Source organism: Cervus elaphus, chromosome 27 (assembly GCF_910594005.1).
Source record: "Cervus elaphus chromosome 27, mCerEla1.1, whole genome shotgun sequence".
Lineage (NCBI taxonomy): Eukaryota > Metazoa > Chordata > Mammalia > Artiodactyla > Cervidae > Cervus > Cervus elaphus.
Window position 1 is genome coordinate 48,181,124 of NC_057841.1, and position 15,738 is coordinate 48,196,861.

The following is a 15,738-nucleotide window of genomic DNA, read 5'->3' on the forward strand; positions in this document are numbered from 1 at the left end:
AGATATGGAGGCCCTTTGTTCCATCAGCGGTGATAACAAACTGTTGTATTTGGCTTAGAGAAGAGAAGAAATGCCTGGGGCCATGACTGTGGAAGAAGTTGTCATTTTACTCAACAGTACTTCAGAGCATAGAATAAGGACCACTAAATGGGAGTGATAAGCAAACAGACATTGAACCAATGGAAAGGGATGATTTTTTACAATGGAAGTTGCCTGAGAAATGGTTGTCCTGTGAAACTCTGAGTTCAGGAGAAGGGCAAGAGACCTATTAGAGATGCTTGCTTTTAGTAGGGGTAGACCAGATGACCGTGGCAGCCTCTCTTCCAGCTCCGAGTTTCAGTGACACTATGGTCCTGAGTTCCTACAGAGAAATGAGGAGGAGGTATCATTAAGGTGGTAAAAAGTATGAACATGGAGACAAATATATCAAAAATATACCATTGCTGCATTTATAGGTTTTCCTAGAGCTTGACTGGTTAGCCATTTGCTCAGTCTATCAAAATACTCAACATGGCTACTTGTGTGGATGCAACCTGAGGAATCAGCATCATTCAACTGTGCCTCTTCCTTGACTTTCTCATCTTCATCACGTTCCTCTCTCCAGGGATTCCTCTTCCGGTCAACCCTATAAGATCTGCCCATCAGGAAACTCAATCTTCTTACATCTGTGGCTACATCGAATCTATGTGTTCCGGTTTGTTTGTACTTCCTGTACAAGTCTTGAGCTTTGTCTCCTTGGGTCATAAAAGTTGTAAGGGTCTGGGGACAGCCATTAATATAATCTAAAACCAGCTAAGAGTTGGCAGTTTCAGCGTGGTTTATTGATTTCCACTCAATAAACTACAGTCTCATCTGGCAACTTTAAAAGGCATTCACTTTTTAATACGAGATTTTTCAACTTACTTGGCTTCTCTTGCCTCTTATGATTCAAAGAAAATAGAAGAATCCATAGGGAACACTTCTGTTCCTAGTGGAATTAGAATTCCAAGGCCCCAAGGAGGGAGGCAGGGGACATTGCTAGAAAAGTCCTCTTATTCTCTGTGAACTGGTGACTAGGAGCCGCCAGCCTCTCCTCCACAGGCTGAGACTGATTGAATAAAGGAAGTAACTCTCCAGGGAGCTTCTAGCTTAGCTTTCATTTATTCCACAGGAACTGTAGCCTTTTCCCAGGAGGAGTCTGACCTCCCCAAGGATGGCTCCTAGAGGTCAGTGCAGGCTCCTGCCCCTACAAAGTTGGAAATGCAGAGTTGAAGCCATGAGCATTATGAAGAAGATAGTTCTGAAGTAAATTCTGATGGACCAAGCCGACCAGGAGATAAGTACCTGTACCCATAAATTATCTTGGGGAATCCCCCAGTATCTGAGCTGTGGCCTTTGGTAAGACCCTTTGGCGGCAAGCGTCCACCTCAGTCTTCTGCTTTCCAGGAGCACTCGATTGCCCCTCCCTAACCTAGTGTGTGTGACAGACACCACTCATCTGAGGACACCGCTCCATTTGGCTCCTGAGATGTGGGTGAATTTCCTGGATGGCGCCTCCCTCCTGGGTAATCATTTCCTATCTTTTCTAATTGGTCACATGTTGTTCCTGGGTAGCATCTCCCTGTTACTTTCGGATGCATAGGGGGCTGAAGTGAAGAATGCACCACCAGAAGTTCAGGAGTCTTCAGGAGAGGCCAGAGCGAGAGAGGGCATAGGTGAGCCTCCTGAGCTGAGAGACCAGCAGGCTGGGGGACAAGGAGCGTGTCATCAGCAGGTGGCCACAGGCCCTGAACTTCAACACCAAAAGGAAGGCCCCTGTGCGGGAGCTGAGCTCCAGTCAGTTCCCCACCCTCCCTGGAATGCGGGACTCCCCCCGCCCACTCGTCTGTTTGCTTTCCTTCCTCAGAAGGGCCCCTTCACCCTGTGATCAGGACCCCTCTCCGGCAGTTCCAGAACACCTGGCCTGGTGGAAAGGGGGCCTTTGACGTCAGCGGGGAGTTTGTCTACTCAGGTGTAGCTAATATCCTCAGTGTTAGTTCTGTTTCTGAACTTGGGCAGCCACCTCACACCCTGTCACTTGAGGGGGTGGGGGTGATACACAGTTGATGCTTGACCCTTCAGACTCACAAAGCCAAACAGAACATGTTTGGATTGGGCCTCCTCCCCAGACTCCAGCCCACCAGACCCCCCCACTACCACCACGGCTGTCTGGGACCCGGGAGGGCGGCTTCCCTCATATATAGAGCTCAGAGTTCTTTCTGGAGACGGGGGTTAGGTCATGCCCTCTTTGCTCTGAGAGGGCCCACCAGGACCCGGTCAGCAGAGTCAGAAGGAGGAAAGGTCTAGAAATTTCCACAAAACCAGAAAGAAGCCATCTAGTATTAATTAGGCTGTGCAGAAATATCCATCAAGACACAGATGGTAATAACATTCCTCAGCCTGTGCCCTGCCTGTGTGGGAGATTAAGGGAGTTCATTGAGGTGGGAAGGCAAATTGGCCCCTGAGGAGACGACACTTAGGTAATTGCCTTAAAGGCATATACTGGAGCAAGAATTCTAAGGAAAGGGGTGACTGAAGGCGATGCCTGAGGAAGGACAGACAAACTACCTCCAGGCAGTCCAGGCTCTGCCCCTTTAAAGGAAACCTGCCTAATGGGGGCACCATGGTGGCCAAGGCCAGTCTTCCCCAGGGAGTTTAGGAAAGTCAGAGAGTGAGCACGCTGCAGGAAGAGTGATCCTTTTCTCTCCCTCTTCTTCCATATGGTGCCCTTCCTCAAGTGGAAGCCAGGCACCAGGCATAAGGTTAGGAAACGCGAGGGGAATTTATAGAAAGTCAGCCAGAGGATGAGCTGGTGGGCTGTGGGAACTGAAGAGGTTCAGTTTTAGGGAGAAGTCCAGCGCCTGAGTTGAGGACCAGAGACACCACCCAGTTGGAAAGAAGTTTCTTCCCAAATCCCAGTGGTCTGGATTCCTCCAGACCTGTGCAGGAAATCCAAAGGAACTCAGGTAAGAGGTCTGGGGGAGAGAAATGAATCAGATAGACCCCCTAGCTGGGCTTCCCAGGTGGCTCAGAGGTAAAGAATCCACCTCCCAATGCAGGAGACTCTGGTTCGATCCCCGGGTTGGGAGGATCCCCTAGAGAAGGAAATGGCAATCCAACCTAGTATTCTTGCCTGGGAAATCCCATGGACAGAGGATTCTGGTGGGCTACAGTCCATGGAGTCGCAAAGAGTCAGGCACAACTGAGCGACTGAACAACAGACCCCCTAGCCAATTGGGCCATCTATCTGACTTTTCAAAGGAACTGAAAAAAGAAAGGTCAATGTCTTTCTGTTCCTTCTTCTGCTGAGCTGCAGAAAGACAGTCCTGGGAGTGGGGGACCTTATTAAGAACTCCAGAGAGAGTTCAGATCCTGGAAGCTTCAAGCTGGAAGAGCTCTTAAATAATTCTATTAATAGTTCAAACCCCATGAGGAACCCCATGGCTTATCCAGGAAACTGTCCAGGTGATAAATGAGCCTGGACAAAAGCCCAGGTGTCCTAACTCACAACACTGAGCTCTTCTCACACATCTGGTGATGGGTCTAAGTTAACCCATCAGCCTCAAATCCCCTTACCACCTACCTGTCCACTGGATGAGACTTCATACTATTTATCATCCTTTCTACAACTCTGCAACACACAACACTGACATCGGTGTGATTCCCAGGGCAGCCCCGCATTGAACTGACTGTGAGATGCTAATGAGGTCAATTTGAAAACCTTGTTCCCAGGAGTCCTTATCTGCTGCTTCCAGGGTGGAGGTACCTGGTCCAGAGGCACCTTGGCCTCTCACCTCAGGTCCTATACTCCTTCCACAGACATGCCAATAGAACTAGAGCATCTCAGTATCCACAAACATCTTCATACAGCCCATCTCCTCAGTGGCCCTCTCTTTCATGGCCATCTGAGATTACTTTAGACATGTTCTGTGTAGCTACAGAGTGATGTTTCTGGAAGATAGGTAGCCATGCCATAAGGAACAATGTCCCAGGACACTGATATTATCTGATCAGAGAATGAACAATCTGGTATGGTATGTGATCTCCTCAAAACTAGCACTGAAGGATAGGAACCTCAGTGAGCTTGCTGAGATTAGGCAATCCTGTGAGTCTTGGAGAGCCCATGACCAGTCCGCTGCCCGCTTTCATGTACCCTTTCTCTCAGACTTGTTCAGCATCCACACTCTTCTTTAAGAGGGGAGGGGAAAAATAAGTTTACTCTCAAGTGCCAACTGTATCTAACTGGTATTGGTTGTCTGGAGATTTGTGTTAAGAAGGATTCTGAGGCTGTGTTGAAACTCACTGGGAAAGAGGTCTATGATCAGTTAGCTGTGTTTGCCACAGACAATGCAGGGAAGAGGTGGCGGGGAAGGGGAGACGGGTAGGGGGAAACATTGCCATAAAAGAAGACGCAGGTACACAACAGCCCAGAATTTCCTTGGCCTGTCATTGGATGACACAAATGTAATGGCACACAGGTGGATTCTTTCTGTTTGTTCTTGGTAACATTTGTTACTCCTTTTAGGATATGAAATACTTCGTAATTTTTTAAAATAAAAAGATCACAGGTCCATTGATATCATTTGCGAAGGCTCCAACAGTCTGTAAAACATCTTGCAGGAGTAAAGCCAGGAGGTTAAAACATAGCTCTGTAACTAATCAGCTATTTGGCCTCAGGAAAGCTGCTTTTCTCTGCGCCTCAGTTTTGTTTTGTTTGCTAATACCTAGATCCAAATTCTGGAGAAGGAAATGGCAACCCACTCCAGTGTTCTTGCCTGGAGAATCCCATGGACAGAGGAGCCTGGTGGGCCACAGTCCATGGGGTCACAGAGTCAGACACAACTAAGAGACTAATAAACACACACACCCAAATTCACTTGGTTATTAAAGACAGCTCCAAGTAGTTTCATTGGATTGGAAAATTTTCATGTACATTGTAACTATCAGTATAAAACTCCCCTGTGGCCCTAACTTCAAAAGATGGATCTGCAGTACCTTCTGCAAAAAACAGAATGATCCATGTGGCCATATAAATCAAGGATGGCTTCATGGAGGAAGCAGAACATAAACCAGATGATGAAGGCTGAATATAAACTAGGTGAGAAGAGGCAGAGGGCCAGAGGCAAGACCACAATGCCAAGGCAGGGTGTGTGTTGGGCAGCAAAGGATGAGTGGGACGATGAAAATCAGCCATATTGTGGAACAGTTGGAAAGCTTGGCCGAGCAGTTTAGGCATTATTATACCCTTGGCAATAGGGAGCCATGGAGATTGTTGAGTGAGAGAGTCACTAATGATATGCCTAATAACTGAAGCACAGAATGGATTGAAAGGAGGGAAATTAACAACACAGACACACAATTCTGAGGTGTGAGCTGGGTGTGAAGAGGGGAAGGAGAGTGAAAACTCACTCAGAGGACGGTCAGGCAGATGTTATCCCAGTTACCAATGGGGCGCTCTGACCTTCGCACTCTCCTCAACTTCATTCATGAGGTTGTTATAAGGTTAAATGAGGTTAAATCAAGCACCAACTCATTTATGCTAGTTAATGTCTTCATGGAATGAGACAGAGACTCCAAAGTTCCCCTGTTCCTCCAAGCCTTCCTTTCCGCCTCTCTGAGGATGTGGCTACTAGAGGAAGGACTGGATCAGAGGGCTGGACTGGATATGCTCAAAAGCCTTTTCCAGTTAATGTTCAATGCCTCTGATAGTTAATGGAATGATCTTTGAAAATGTCAACTAAACACTACTTCACAGAAAAAGATAACACCTCATTTACCACCCACAGATGTCTGCATCACACATACACACACGGTAGCCTTGAAAATTACACATCACAGTGCAAAGCTCAACTTCTGCATGGGAAATGTGAGCCCAAATCATGGCCAAAGTGTTATCCTGTAGGACTGGATGTAGGGAAGAATCAAGTTATATACAGTTGTCACTTCAAAAAATATCCTTCTGGTATAGTAGCTAGGAAATTGCCTCATTATGTTGTGGGAGCCTCTGCCACAGTAAGCTGGAGAAATAAGAGACCTATGGATCTGGGGAGAGATGACAAAAGGGTCTTGACAGTAGGTTCCAGATCCTCTATGTGTCGGGCATTGCTAGTGACAGATGGGCAGCATTGACCCACCTCCAGGAGGCAGGAAAACCTGTTCAAAGCCTGAGAAAGACAGCTTGTAGAAAGTGTATAGGTAGAGACTTGTTTGAGTAAAGGTTGATTATTAGTAAAACAGACTAGATCATTTTTCCTTTTCTGAAAGATGTCATATACGGTTTGGGTTTGTGTTCCCCCCCTCCAAAGGAACTTTAGTAAGCTTCAAAATTGTATTTGACAGGTGGGCTCTTCTTTAAAATGACTCTTACCCCTGATATTTGAACAGATGGCATTTTCTGTATGTTATCAATCAGTAGAGGCAAGATACTATGGATACTACTCTCCAGAAAGAAAAAAAAAAAGTGCTTTTGAGCAAATCATTGTGGCTCATGACTGTTCTTTCCTTCTCTGAATCAATGAGATGACAGCATCGCTGGACTCATGCCTCTTAAGACACAAGATGCTGGCAGTCCTTGAGGGCAGGGACCATGCCCCTGAAGTGGTCCTGGACAGTCCCAGTATAATGCTGCCTGCACTGGGACACTTAAAAGTCTGGTTAGAGAAGGAGGTAACAGCAGTCCCTATATCAGGTGGGCACGCCGAGGAGTTACTCAGCTGCTAAGGTTTGCCTGCAGATTCTCGAGGACTAAGCTTCCCAGCACTCGTGTATTTGGGCTGAGAGAGCAAAGTCCTTGGTCCTCGAAGTAGAGGGAGCCTGGCGTGGCCCAAGTCCCCAGGCTCAGGCCATCTGTTTGCTGCCTCGTGCCACGCAGTACTATTTTTTGTGTGCCATGATGTTAGGGGGGAAGCTGGAAATAACCCTGCAAAGTGAGTTATTGTTAAAAAATTTTTGTTCTTGAACTTTAGAACACCCAGTCCCCACCTTCCAAGCAGCTTGGCGGTTTTCAGCCATGGGGTATAACCTCTTGCTAACCAAAACAAATCACATGGAGAAAGATCTCTGTCTTCAGTGGCCTGTTTCATCCTCTCTCATTACCTGTGTTCTTCCATCCACTCATGAAGGATTTTTGGGCCTCTGACTGCTTGGTCAAAGGCGGCCCTTCACTTTATCACGTCTATAAACTCCCCTTCTTCTCTCCAGGCGGTGCTGGAAACACTCAGCTCTTGCCCATCAGTTTCCTAATCCCTACACAGCTCAGCCATCACCATCGTGAACCTGTGGAAGGTTCTCACTTTCAGTATTTACAAAGTATTTAACATCTACAGTGAGATATATTATTTTTTTTAATAGCTCATACCCTGAAATGATGGTTCATACCCAGCCAATGGTGGTTCATTATACCAGTCAGAAATTAAAATGTGTAGGGTAATTATCACTCATTAACATAGTCAACAAATACTTCTGAGTGCCTACAATATGCCAGGATCATGCTGGGTGCTGGGGGTGCCAAGAAAAACCACTGTAAGGGAAAAAAATGGGCTGTCAAGGATCCTATGAGGGTGACAGACGGGAACACGAAGTAGGAGTGGGTGCTGGTACGTGTAAGCTGCCAGGCCTGGCCTGACATGAGGACCCACTCTGCCCAGAGCACAAGCTATTCCAGGGGCATGGCCTCCCCGAGGAGCCAGCTCCCTGATGTCAGCATTGCAAAGTTATTCTCCCCAGCATTTTGCAAGCATTAATCTCATCTTTGTAACAATATGAGAATGAAATAGCAGGTACCCTCCAAAATACCTGTCATCATCCTGTTAGACTGGGTTGGCAAGGTCAGCCCTATAGGGTCTCTTGATCTCCTTCTAAGTACCACTGTGCTTGCGATGGGGGAAACTGTCAATGAAATTTCATGACTTGCAAAATGCAGTGCAGAAATGAGTGATGCTGGCTCCTGGCCAGAATTATCATTGTTTTCTTTTTTTCCCCACCACACCAATGGGACATTTCTTTCTAGAGCATTTGAGAGATGTATTCATGATATCCTTGAAATTACCTTTATCTGTTATGAAAGTCCTGAGAATCTGTCCCAAAGGTAGTGGGAAATTGCTATCACCTCAGCTTTAAGTATTTTCACAGCCTCGGGAAATTTGTTATTTTCTCTCCAATCGTCCTTGTGGCATTTGTTCCCACCTGCCATCCTCGTCTCTTGGCCGGCACATCTGGTAGAGCTGTCAGCCTCCCTGGGTGGTCAGTCTGTGGCCTGCACCCCGGTCCTGCCCGCAGGAGACCAGAAGCAACACTGTATCAGACCACATCTGGGGCTGCCTCCCCAGCCTCCCCACATAAGAACAAAACATGGGTTCAAGGAAAAGAAAGATACTCTCTGTTTTTGTTTCTGTGGCCAGGACATCAGTTCTAGGAATACATGGTAATATGGACCCTACCCCACTTTCCTGGACTCTGAGCAGGCAGCACAGTCTATTGATAAGGACTGAAAGCAAAGGGCCAGGGCAGGAAAGGGGAGACAGTTCTTCTATAGATCAGCAAACTGGGAGCCAGGAGACCCAAGTGCAACTCCCGGCTGTGCCATAATTAATAACGACGTGATTTGGGAGGGGTGGGAGGGGGGAGTAATGTGATTTCTCTGGACTTGGAAGGTAGACTGTGACTTTGATGATCCATGCAATTCTGAGTCTATGATGCTAAACAAGGTCAGTATATTTCTCTATGCCGAGGGTGACTGGGGTGGCTGATATTTGGCTTATGAGGGATGCAAAGCATTGGGCAGGCAGAGGTGCCCTTCCAGCCTGGCAGATGTGCCCTGCGGACTGGCTATGGAAGAATGCCCTGCTTTGTCAGATGATGCAATGATACCCTCTGGGTCCCTACCCTCCTGCACAGAACTACCTGCAGAGGTGCCTTATTCACTTGTGTCTGACGTACCAGCGCTTCTCCAGTCTCTGGAGTTAAGGCTCCATGGTGACCCACAGGCAGGATGCTGAGTAAAATAGGAGATTTTTCCCATCCCAAGCCTAGAGGGGAGGGGCGTGTTTGAAGTTTCATGTTTGAACTTTCAGTCTGAGAGTACAGACAAACCCCTTTTCTTGCTCATACACGTTCCCCATATTCTGGTTGCTGATGCTATATTCTCAGCTTTGCTGAAGCTGTTTCTACATGATGTTTCTACACGTTTCTACAATGTGATCTAGACCAGTTTTCTCAAACTTTAATGTACACACAAGTCAGTTGGAATCTTGTTTAAAAAAACATACTTATTCCAGTTCAGTGGGTCAGAGATGGGACCTAAGAGTCTGCATTTCTAACAAGCACCCTTGGATGTCCATAAAGCCGGTCCACAAACCAGATGCTGAGCAGCAAAGATGCAGAGAAAAGAACGAGGGCTGAGGGCCATGTGACTCACTGTAGAGTGCTTCAGAAATCACGTGAGCCTAAGTTTTCCGTCTTTCGAAGATAACAATGCCCCAAAAGTATCCAAATGTAAAGACAGTGCAAGAGCTCTCTACTATTCCAGGTAGCCATTTGATCATCTAACTCCAGAGTTCACTGGAACCACAAGAAGAAAGTGTCAAAACTGCATACCTTGAGGACCACCAAGTACCCAAATTAATCAGTGTGGGGCAAGTTTCATAACAGCCATTAGGTGATCTGATGCTGTCGATTCACACACCCCACTTTGAGAAACCCTGCCCAGGTGATAAGCTACTCTATTTTCCCCAAAGGTGGAAATCTAAGGTGATAAGACACAGCAGAAGGTTTCTGGTAGCTGATCACAGCCTCAGGACTCTTACCTCCCACAGAGCAAGCCAATGTGCCCAGAAAGCACCTGGGGAATCTTGTTGGACTGTAGATTCTGATTCCATCAGTCTGGGTGGAAGTTGAGGTTCTGCATTTCTGTAGATTCTGATTCCATCAGTCTGGGTGGAAGCTGAGGTTCTGCATTTCTGTAGATTCTGATTCCATCAGTCTGAGTGGAAGCTGAGGTTCTGCATTTCTAACAAGCTCCCAGAGAAGGCTGATGGTGCTGGTCCGGGGACCACACTTTGAGTAGCAAGACTCTAGATGAGAGGTTCTCAGCTCCAACTGCACAATAGGGTCATCTCTTAAATACCATTGACCTTAAAATTCTGACTTAAAATTGGTCTGGGATGGGATTCAGACATTTTTTAAGCACTTGGGTGGCTCTGATGTGCAGGGAGCATTGAGGACCCTTCCCCGCAACACACACATACTCTGCAGCAGACAGAGACCAGGGCACTGGCCGAAGGACGGGAATGGGCAGTGGGCTCCGGTCCACCATCCACACCAGTCCAAAGACCAGTGAAGGAGGCTTAGAGCAGTGCCTTGCTGGGGGAACAAGGCAGGCTGGCCCATCTGTATCTTGACACTGATAGGTATCTCTGATGTGGTTTCTATAAGGAAAGGAAGTGGAAGTTTTAGCAGGAAGACTGGGAAAGAGGGCTTTTTCTGTAGACACTGACGCAATCACTACTGCAGCTCAGACTGCACTGCTCCTCCAGCTCTGCATGAATTTCCCGGCGCTCTCTGCTTGCCTCGGCGGGTGGACCAGGGTGGGACACTGACCTGTCTCGTTTTGCCCCTGGCCAGGCAACACTGAGGCAGAGCCACCCTTGACGAGCCCCAAGGCGGATGAGGGCTCGGAGGCCGTGCTCCCCAAGCCCAGGAACGTGTTCCATATCGAGGGGTCATCCATCCACAGGAGGAGCAAAGGTGTGTGCTTCCCCCCATGGCTCCCAGGGGGCCTTGACCTTTTCATCTCTAAAATGGGGACCCTGGCAGCACCTCTATCACAGGCAGTGAGGAAATCCGTGAGGGTGAGGCTCATTCTCATCATTCCCCAACCTCTGACTACAGCCATGGGTCTCAGAGTCTCAGCCAGGGATGGGGAGACTGAAGCTGAGACAGGCTTTGTCGGTCTTGGCCAGGAGGGTTGCAAACTTGACGGCACATTGGAATGACCCGCATCCCATGCCCAGAAATGCTATTCTAGTTCATCTGGGAGGCAGCCTAGGTGGCAGAAGAAGCTTGAACAGCTCTCCATAAGGCAGTTGCCTGGTAGCCTAGTGGTTAGGATTTGGTGCTTCCACTGCAGTGGCCTGGGTTCAGCCCATGGTTGGAGAACTGGTCTGCAGGCCACCATCACACTTAAAGTGACCCCAAAAATGCTGCAAATCACAACCACGATGTGGTCATGGTGGTCACGCTGCTAGAGATAAAAAGTTCTCTCCTACAGCTGTGAGGGGAGGGGCTCCCAGTGGCCAGGAAGAGATCCAGATGGCAGCCAAAGCTGAACAGGCAGGGAAGCCAGAAACCTGGATGCTGGGAGCAAGTTGGGGCAAACAGGGAGGAGGCAAGGGAGGGATGGGGGGTATCCAGTCAGATGCAAGGTGGGAGAAGTCTCATGAAGGCCTAATTGTTACCCCCAGAGAGGACTCCTTTGGGCCAGAAGTTTGACAGAGCCCCCAGGGCATCCCAAGGAAGAGAGCATAGTTTGCTTCCAAAAGTCAACACTCTCCCTGCAAACATCTTCTTAGGATGGTGTCGGAGGGCTGGGGTAAGGGAGGGCCTGGCAGAGAGCCCTGCACTAAGGAGCCTGGGAGAAGGGTTAGTGGGAGCTGCTGGAGAGCTGGCGTTTCAGACAGAAGCAGAGAATCTCTCAGGATATCACACACACTGGCCTCGGAGGCTAGAGTATCCTCTTTGCTTCCTACTCTTCCTTTCAAACTTCCTTAATTTGTTTGTTTCTCCTATGTACTGTAACTTCCCAACCACCACACTGTTATTTGCAGTTTCTGCTCCTTCAAATGACGGGCACAGGGCCATTGATGCATCTCTTCTAGTGTCTGCTGCTGCTGCTAAGTCGCTTCAGTCGCGTCCGACTCTGTGGGACCCCATAGATGGCAGCCCACCAGGCTGCTCCGTCCCTGGGCTTCTCCAGACAAGAACACTGGAGTGGGTTGCCATTTCCTTCTCCAATGCATGAAAGTGAAAAGTGAAAGTGAAGTCACTCAGTCGTGTCTGACTCTTAGCGACCCCATGGACTGCAGCCTACCAGGCTCCTCCATCCATGGGATTTTCCAGGCAAGAGTACTGGATTGGGGTGCCATTGCCTTCTCCGACTTCTAGTGTCTAAGCGCCCTGAAATCTCATAAATGTGGGCTGGCTGGCCAATTGTTTCAAGGTTCTCGGCATCGAGAGCTCAGACTGCCATTCTCACACTTGACCACAAGAGGACACCAGAGCACTAACAGCAAAACTTCCAAAGGCCTTCTTTCATGATACCTAAACACTTCTGAAATTCCTCAATTTACAAATAAATTATCTCATAATAATGAAAATACTTAAAATGAGTTTTCTAGAATTACAAGGACATGCCAAAATCTGTTTTGAGTTAACAACATGTCTTAATCCAACCAGCCACTGCTGCTTAAATATCTAAAATTCCGAGACATAATCCTAAAAAGACCAAAACAGTTTAGGTCATCAAGCTGGCAAGAGTTGTGGTAAAATTTGAACATAGACCTTGGATGGTTCAGGCAGCTTAATGCTTTATGAGCAATAGCACCTTATAAATATCAGTCTTTGTGTCATGTAGGGAAAGAACCCTGGGTTCGGGGCTCACGAGTAGCTCTGTTTCCTCATCTACAAAACACAGGAGTTGAGTAAAATCAGAGCCTTTTTACTAAAAGTCAGCTGAGCCTCTGAATTCCACATCAAGATGTGCATTTTTTCCCCAAAGAGCTTGCCCATGGGTGTTTGCAGTAGCAGAGGAGGGGCCTTCCTGCACAAGGAGACATGCCCAGGGCATCCTCAGTGGGCCAGGAAGTGCTGAGCATTCCAACTCAAACCCGGCAGGAAGCTTGCTGCAAAGGTGCCAGGGTAGAGGTCCTAACTGATGGTGCTCTCTTCTTTCGACTCCAGTGTTTGGTAAAGGTGAGCAGCAGGAGAGACACCCCAAAGACCCTTCTCCCCACCTATACCGGAAGCCCACGGTCGAGTTGCTGGTGAGTAAAGAGTGACCCAAATCAGGGATGGCACCCGCATCCCAGAGCCTGCCGCAGAGTAGAAAAACCTGGTTCAGAAAAGACATCCTCTGGATTAGGCAAACTTTTCTTGAATTCATATTTCTAGAAACATAATTACGTGGGATAAAGATGTCTATTTTAGTTCACTTTATAAAACTTGCTGCTTCTTTTATTTGATTATCTTGTGTTTGTCCTTCAGAATCCAGCATTCAAGTATTTAGGAAATAAGCTGGTGTTAATTTTCAAAACAGAATCTTTACTTGTTTAATTTTATGAATAGTTAAATTTTAAAGACGAGACATACTAGAGTTTGGGGAGGTACTATCTTCTGGAAAGAGTGTGGTATACTAGAAGTAATATTTTTTAAAAAAAGAATCTAAAAATTTGTGGGTAAATCTAAATTCTATCATTTGACCTTGACCTTTATAAAGACGAAACGAACCTCTCCATCCACGCCTGAGACCTCATCCACAGAATGAGGCTAAAGCTACAGTCTTGTTACACTTGTCATGGGGGATTGGTTCCAGGATCCCCAGTGGGTACCAAAATCTGTGGATGCTCAAGTCCTTTACATAAAATGGCATAGTATTAATATTTGCATATAACCTATGCACATCCTCTGATACATTTTAATTCATCTCTAGATTACTTACAATACTTATTGTTAATACAATGAAAATGCTGTGTAAATAGCTGTAAATACAATGTAAATGATACGTATTAATAAAAAGTTGCCAGTGTGCAGAAAATTCAAGTTTTCCTTTTTGGAACTTTCTGGAAATTTTTTTCAAATATTTTTAATCCACAGTTAATTGAATCTGTAAATGATACAGATGCCGATGGTACAAGGTCGTTGCCTATATTAAATGAAGTAACATGTCAAATGAAACAAAAGATATTCTAGTCTACAGAAACAAAGATGCTTAAATAGCAATTTCACTAAATATCAAATGAAAATCTGAGCTTGCCACCTGGTAAGCACTTCACTCCTCAGTGTGAGAAGCTCAGAATGTGGGGGCTTCTTGCCCGTCTCTTGTCCCTGGACAGGATCTGGACACCATGGAGGACAGCTCCGAGATAAAGGTGGAAACAGGCATCTCCAAGACTTCCTGGATTCGGAGTTCCCTGGCTGCCATCGGGAAGAGGGTCCGCAAAACCCTGGGGTACATCACCGGAGAGATGAAGGAGTGTGGGGAGGGTCTTAAAGGTAAACGCTCCACTAGAGCAGCCCCTGGTCCCACCCCTAACAGGGTCCCCTCTGGCCGTCCTCTAGGAAACACGCTGCTTGGATCTCTATAGATGGGATGGAGTCCTGTTTCCATGGATAGGATTGGATAGGAGTTTCCCTGTTACAGGCATATGGACTCTCGTAATGTAAATGCCAATACCCATAGATGTGCGAGCTCTCAACTCTGAACATAACAGTCATGCTCTTGCCAATACCCCCTCAGAATGTCACTTTTTAGTACTGGTATTCTAGAGCCAGCTTTCTAGAAAAATGCCCACCTAGAAATGGCTTATGGGAGAGATGTGTCTACTGTTCTGACAGGTTCCCATTAGCAGTCTCCCAGAGCTCAGGCCAGACAGTCAGCACCTGGATCCATCCTCCTGAAAATTCAGGCCATTCTCCTGGGGGCACAGGTTGTGCAGGGTACCCACTGCTTGAACAACAACCTACAGACCACAGCCAGCTCACAATGGGCCTGAAGGGTTTTCTGGGCAGTCAGACACCCTCTGGGGTTCTTTCCTCACCCCGCTCTGTGGCAGGTGATATCAGGGGGCTGGACCCACCTTGGTTGCCAGCTTCCCTCACCCTCTCACCCGCTGGGGCCTCACCTGGCACAACTGAGCCTTGACTGACTCCCTGACCCATTCCATTTTCAGACAAATCCCCAGTGTTCCAGTTCCTTGACTGGGTGCTCCGGGGCACGTCCCAGGTGATGTTTGTGAACAACCCTCTCAGCGGCATCCTCATCGTCCTCGGCCTCTTCATCCAGAACCCCTGGTGGGCCATCTCAGGCTGCCTGGGCACCGTGGTGTCCACCCTGACAGCCCTCATCCTGAGTCAGGACAAGTGAGTCCCAGGAAATCCAGGGTCCTGGCCTGAGACCAGGGGTAGCTCCCTGAGGGGACCCTTCGCCAGCTTCCCATCCTCACTGCTTGGCTCACGGCTCAGAAACTCCTCAAAGAAGGTGACTCATAACTAAAACAACTACCCCCTGGTTACAAAACCGCACGTTGTCCAGGGGCCGGTGAAGGGTTGATGATCGGAAAGTGTGTATGGTGAGGCTCCAGCTGAGAAAAGCCTGACTCAGAAAGACAATAAGGGGGGCTGTGCCCTGCTTTGGGCCACAGGGGACCCCCCCTTCAGTGGCCTTCCCCCCACCAGGTCCGCCATCGCAGCTGGACTTCACGGCTATAATGGGGTGCTGGTTGGGCTACTGATGGCCGTGTTCTCAGACAAAGGCGACTATTTCTGGTGGCTTCTACTCCCGGTCATCGTGATGTCCATGTCTTGGTAAGTTTGCTTCTGAAGCTTTGGGTGCAGATGAAGGGCTGCCCACCTTTGTCCCCTAACTCTGTGACCGTCTAAACAGGAGTTCAAAGCAGCATTTCCTTAGAAATATCGTCACATCAGAAATACCATCTAAAAGTAATTACT

General features: G+C 47.7%; 1 protein-coding gene across 5 annotated transcripts in view; it reads left to right on the forward strand.

The window, feature by feature from the left end:
* Positions 1-1,422: 1,422 nt before the first annotated feature.
* LOC122684782 (urea transporter 2) overlaps positions 1,423-15,738 on the forward strand; it is a 28,385-nt gene continuing 14,069 nt past the window's right edge. The window contains exons 1-6 of one of the 5 annotated variants that reach the window (XM_043889117.1): positions 1,423-1,544; positions 10,639-10,761; positions 12,973-13,055; positions 14,124-14,283; positions 14,961-15,150; positions 15,466-15,594. In XM_043889117.1, coding sequence (XP_043745052.1) covers positions 1,508-1,544; positions 10,639-10,761; positions 12,973-13,055; positions 14,124-14,283; positions 14,961-15,150; positions 15,466-15,594 — 722 coding nt within the window. In that variant the 5' untranslated portion in view covers positions 1,423-1,507. Of the gene's footprint in view, positions 1,545-2,909; positions 2,985-8,654; positions 8,724-9,364; positions 9,456-10,638; positions 10,762-12,972; positions 13,056-14,123; positions 14,284-14,960; positions 15,151-15,465; positions 15,595-15,738 lie in introns of those variants that run through there. The other 4 variants (XM_043889119.1, XM_043889118.1, XM_043889116.1 and 1 more) reach the window with 4 other exon arrangements.